This window comes from Somniosus microcephalus, unplaced genomic scaffold (genome assembly GCF_052327205.1).
Source record: "Somniosus microcephalus isolate GS21.2 unplaced genomic scaffold, FLI_Smic_1.0 scaffold395, whole genome shotgun sequence".
Taxonomy (NCBI): Eukaryota; Metazoa; Chordata; class Chondrichthyes; order Squaliformes; family Somniosidae; genus Somniosus; species Somniosus microcephalus.
In genome coordinates this window covers 165,055-169,714 of record NW_028225582.1, presented here as the reverse complement: position 1 = coordinate 169,714, position 4,660 = coordinate 165,055, and the positions used below count along the sequence as shown (strand labels likewise).

The 4,660-nt window shown below is 41.1% G+C and overlaps 1 protein-coding gene across 1 annotated transcript; it reads left to right on the top strand.

Annotated features, from left to right (window-relative positions):
- The first annotated feature begins 890 nt into the window (after nt 1–890).
- On the top strand, nt 891–3,096 carry LOC147081778 (putative G protein-coupled receptor 139). The gene is made up of 2 exons (XM_085980679.1): nt 891–992; nt 1,383–3,096. The coding sequence occupies exons 1-2, from the start codon at nt 923–925 to the stop codon at nt 2,285–2,287; spliced, it is 975 nt and encodes a 324-aa protein (XP_085836805.1). The 5' UTR covers nt 891–922; the 3' UTR covers nt 2,288–3,096.
- Nucleotides 3,097–4,660: the final 1,564 nt, after the last annotated feature.

The following is a 4,660-nucleotide window of genomic DNA, read 5'->3' as shown; positions in this document are numbered from 1 at the left end:
AACTTTAGTGCAGGTGTAAGGTACCCATAATACAGGAGGTTCACAGTCACATCTAGTGTAAGTGTAGGGGTCCCGCTAGAACTGGAGGACAACGTTCACCATTGCTGTAACTTTAGTGATGCCACTTTTACCGGAGACACTTGCACAAACCTAATTTAAGTGTAGGGGTAGCATTGCGACAGGAGGGACACGGTCGAATCTAGTGGCAGTGAAGGGGCACCACTGAACAGAATGAGCATACGCACATCCAATGTTTGAGGGGGTTATCCACTAGTACTGGAAGAGCACTGTCAATAGTAGTGTTAGTTTAGTGCTACCACTATTACCATAGCAGCACGTTCAACTCTGATAATATACTAGTACCTGGGGAGCAAGGACACATCTAGCATAAGTGTACAATACCAGTATTACAGGAGAAGAACTGTCTCCTCTAATCTAAATATAGGGTAACATTATTTCAGGAAGAGCACTGCCAACTCTAATGCTGCCAGACTGGGTTCATCACAATTGCAGCATTTGTTTTACCGCCTGTTCTGGAGGAGTGGTTCTCTAGGAATGACTCAATGGCACGGTGATGACGAATATTGCCTGGGCAGTTGAATTCAGCAGGTCTGTAGGACTAGCATCAGCACCAGTACGGAGAGATTGCACTTCCTACTCGTAAATAATGTTTCAATTGTGTATTTTTTTAAAAACTGTCCAATAACAATTTCACATATTTCTCAGAACCTGATTTATCAGTTAAAAAACGCACTACATGAGTCTATTTGTTCAATGACTGTAACTAATGTTAATTATGATTAAGCTGATTGAATCGCTGGAGGATTGATGTGTGGTTAAATATAAGTTCCCATCCATTGCCTCAGCCGTGCACCAGTCAGAGTCTTTCATCTCCGACAGAATTCATCCATTCTCACAGAAAATGTGGCGACCAATTATTCTGCTGATCAAAGAGATTTACTTCCCGATTCTCACAGCTGTCGGCGTCCCCGGTGAGCCATTGTTAGTTGTTTTTTGTTAATCGGTGTTAATTGTAATCATGTACAAACAACCTGCTTTGATAAGGTAGCGAGTTTTCTAGATGTCAGCATTACACTTAATCTGATAACCTTACTATTGTTACAATGTTTTTCGAAGCTCCAACACAAGGTTTTAAGTGGATTTCCCGAACGTCTTGTCACTCCGTGCAGAGTAACCGCTGTAGCAGCTCATGAAAATGTGTGGGTGGGTTACCCGGGAAATGGCTCCAAAATTAATCCTGTTCCTACCCTGCTCCGTGTTGATATTCACAGTGACGGGAGTAAACTGCTCTCTACAGCCATCTCCATATATATTTCAATCAGACACTGGAACATTAATTCTCTCCTCTCTCTTTCTTACAGCGAATTTGGTGACAATTGTGATTCTCTCCCGAGGAAACTGTGGCCTTTCCAAGTGTATCTATGTCTACATGGTGGCCATGGCAACAGCAGATCTACTGGTCTTGATCATTAATGTAATGGTGTATTATATTTTCAATTATCACTTTCCACTTTCATTCCTGTACCACACTCCCGTGTGTAAGTTCATTCTATACAGCACTGCTGTCAACCTCGATTTGTCTGTCTGGTTCACCGTCTCCTTCACATTTGATCGATTTGTGGTTATCTATTGTCAGAAGTTTAAAGCAAAGTATTGCACTAAGAGAACTGCGGCCTTGGTCATTACAGCGTTCACGGTCCTAATCCTTGTAAAGAACATCCCTGTTTTGTTTGCCTTTGAACCTGAACAAATAATTAACAATGTGCAGTGGGGCTGCCGGAACAGTGTGGCTTTTTATTCCTCCACTCCAGGTGTTGTCTACCTCTGGTTTTACAGCGCCTGGGGCGTTTGGCTTCCTTTTACTTTAATCGCCTTGTTTAATTATTTGACAATCAGACGTATTTTAGTGGCCAGCAGAGCCCGCAGGGGTCTCCGGGGTCACAGAAGTGAGAATCAGAGCGATTCAGAGAATGAGAACCGAAGGAAATCCATCATTTTACTGTTCACAATATCGGGCAGTTTTATATTGTTGTGGATGACAGCTGCCGTGTGTTTGGTAACTACCAGACTGACAAACATCACCTATTACCGAGGTGACCGCACAGACCCTGGATATATCGCCAGTGAAACAGGAATAATATTAAAGTTTTTGAGTTGCTGTCAAAACCCGTGTATTTATGTAGCGACACAGAGGAAATTCAGAGAAGAGCTGAAGAGCGTGGTAAAATCCCCTTGGGCACTCATTCAGAGAATAGTTAGAAAATGAGAATAAGAAGAATCAATCAAGCGAAAGTTTCCTCATGACTAAATCTCCATTTCAACTATTTTTTAACCTTAGAACGTCCTTCTTTCTGGTAACGTGGTGAGAACTTGTGTGAACATTTCTTCCATTTTGCAGCATGCGTTTGATGTCTGCAATGCTTAAATTTTCATATTTCATTCCTTGATTAAACCTATCCTATTCCTGCAAATTTAGTACATTTCAAGTTCATGGATCAAAGGCAACAATGATGAGATTCCTGAATGGACATTTGAGCAAAAAGAGGAATCCACCTGACGCTGCAGATACTGGGATCGAGCACGCCCCTTTAATATCATCAATAAAGTTTGATTCGTTGCCAAAACAATCAAAAGTCTAGTGGTCGCCGATATTGCCAACTTTCCTGGAGGTTTGGGGTGAATATTGCAGGCGCGGGTCTTTCTATCGGACTCCATTCCTCATTGACAAATAGAGGGGCTCATGTCCCGTGATCAGTTTTCGAATGGAGGAAATAGTCGGAACTCGGCACATCGATGTGACCTTTCACCTCTTTTGTCCCAGATACTGACATAAAATCTCGATTGTGCACTAACTGATATCTGTCACTCAGCACAAAGATGGAGTCAGCTCTTGTTTTGTGCTGTCGGTAAAAGTATTAGGAGTAATATTACTGATATTCTGTCTCAATCAGCCTTCCATACAAAGGTGTAAAGGAATGTAAAATGAATGACTTTACATAAAGTTATTAATTATTACAATTGTTGCGAGTGATCTGTTGAAAACAATGCCAGAAACTCAGGTAAAATAAAACTAAGATTAAGTCTTCTCTGTTCGGATGAACATTTGCAGACGGTCAGAAATAATGGTTGGTCATTATAGTCTTATTATTCGGTTACACATTGTTCCAAATAATAATTGAAAAATACCAGTATATTTGATTCAGTTACAAATTGTTCACAGGTGATCTCGCCTGATTTTGCGAGAAACGCCAAGGAATGGGAGCAGGCTCTCAATGGGAAGGAGCTGACGGGTATGGATGGACAGCGAGATATACAGATCCAAATGTTCAATTCCTAGAAAGTTCATGAGCTAACCAACAATAATTAAAGTTTTATTGGCAGAGACGTTAATCACAAGAATAAAGAAGTGATGATGAATCTTTTCAAAATACTGGTGAGGCCACCGTTGGAACACCAAGTATAGCTTCGGTCCCTCATTGTGGAAAGGCCATTAAATCCACTGAGAGCGGGTAGTGTAGATACACTTGGATGGTGCCATGGATCAGAATTATACTGGTGATCAGGGTCAAGATGTAGGGACTACTTACACTGGAACAGCGAAAGATAAGAGGAGATTTAATAGAGGTGTTAAAAATTATCAACAGTTTCGTCAGAGTGAAGAGGGAGAGATCATTCCATCTAGTTGGGGAGCTGGCAATCAACAGTGATCGACTTAAAATGGTCACAAAGGGAATGAGCAGAGAGGTTATCAGAATCTTAGATTTGCAAAGGGTTGCTGGAGCACGGAATGTTTGGCCTCAGAAAATAATTAAGGGAAAGTTAGGTGAACATTTGTTAAAAGAGAAAATCATTTTCTGTGGAGAGAGGAGGACAGTGCAGATAGTTTTTGATTCATGTCTCATAGAACCCAGTACAGATAGAATGGGTGAAATTACATACTCCCGCCCAGTACATTTCTATGGTTTTATAGTGTTACATATGCTGGTATAAGTTTAATTATTTTTGTGCCTAAGCTACTCTCAGCCCCATTGAGCTTCTATTGAACAAATGATTATAAATAAACTGATACCAAGGAAGATCCCAGACTTTCAATAGTCACCTGTCCCTTACTGATTTCCATTTGTCAATAACCTACTTTCATTTTGTAATTAGCTCCCTGTGCATTGCCTGATCTCCCACCCAATCCCATAATTCCTCACCGTTTGTAGACGTGGAACCTTGTCCGTTGCTTCATTAAAATCTGACTGGGTCATCCCAGCTGCATTTCCACTGACCTATAGGCCAGTGATGTGTTTCAGAAGCTCCAGCGGGTTAATTGAAGATGACACATCGCCCCTCAAACCAATATAATTCCCTTTAACATTACTGGTCTCACAGGAGCTCGTTTTCTAGATCTCTCCTGTCCTTATTTTTAACACTGGGATAATTTCAGCCAATGTCGGATCCTCAGAAATCTTATTTAATTGAGGAAAATTGCAGCAGTGTCAGTAAACCGTCACTCCTGTCAGTCCCTATTGCTTTATCTCACGCTCTCTGTGTCCCTGGATTCTAGATTCACATGTTATGTGTTTGAACACTGTAACCATGTTTAATTAACGCCTTGATCGCTGTCTCTCATACAAGCCATCAATGATTCACA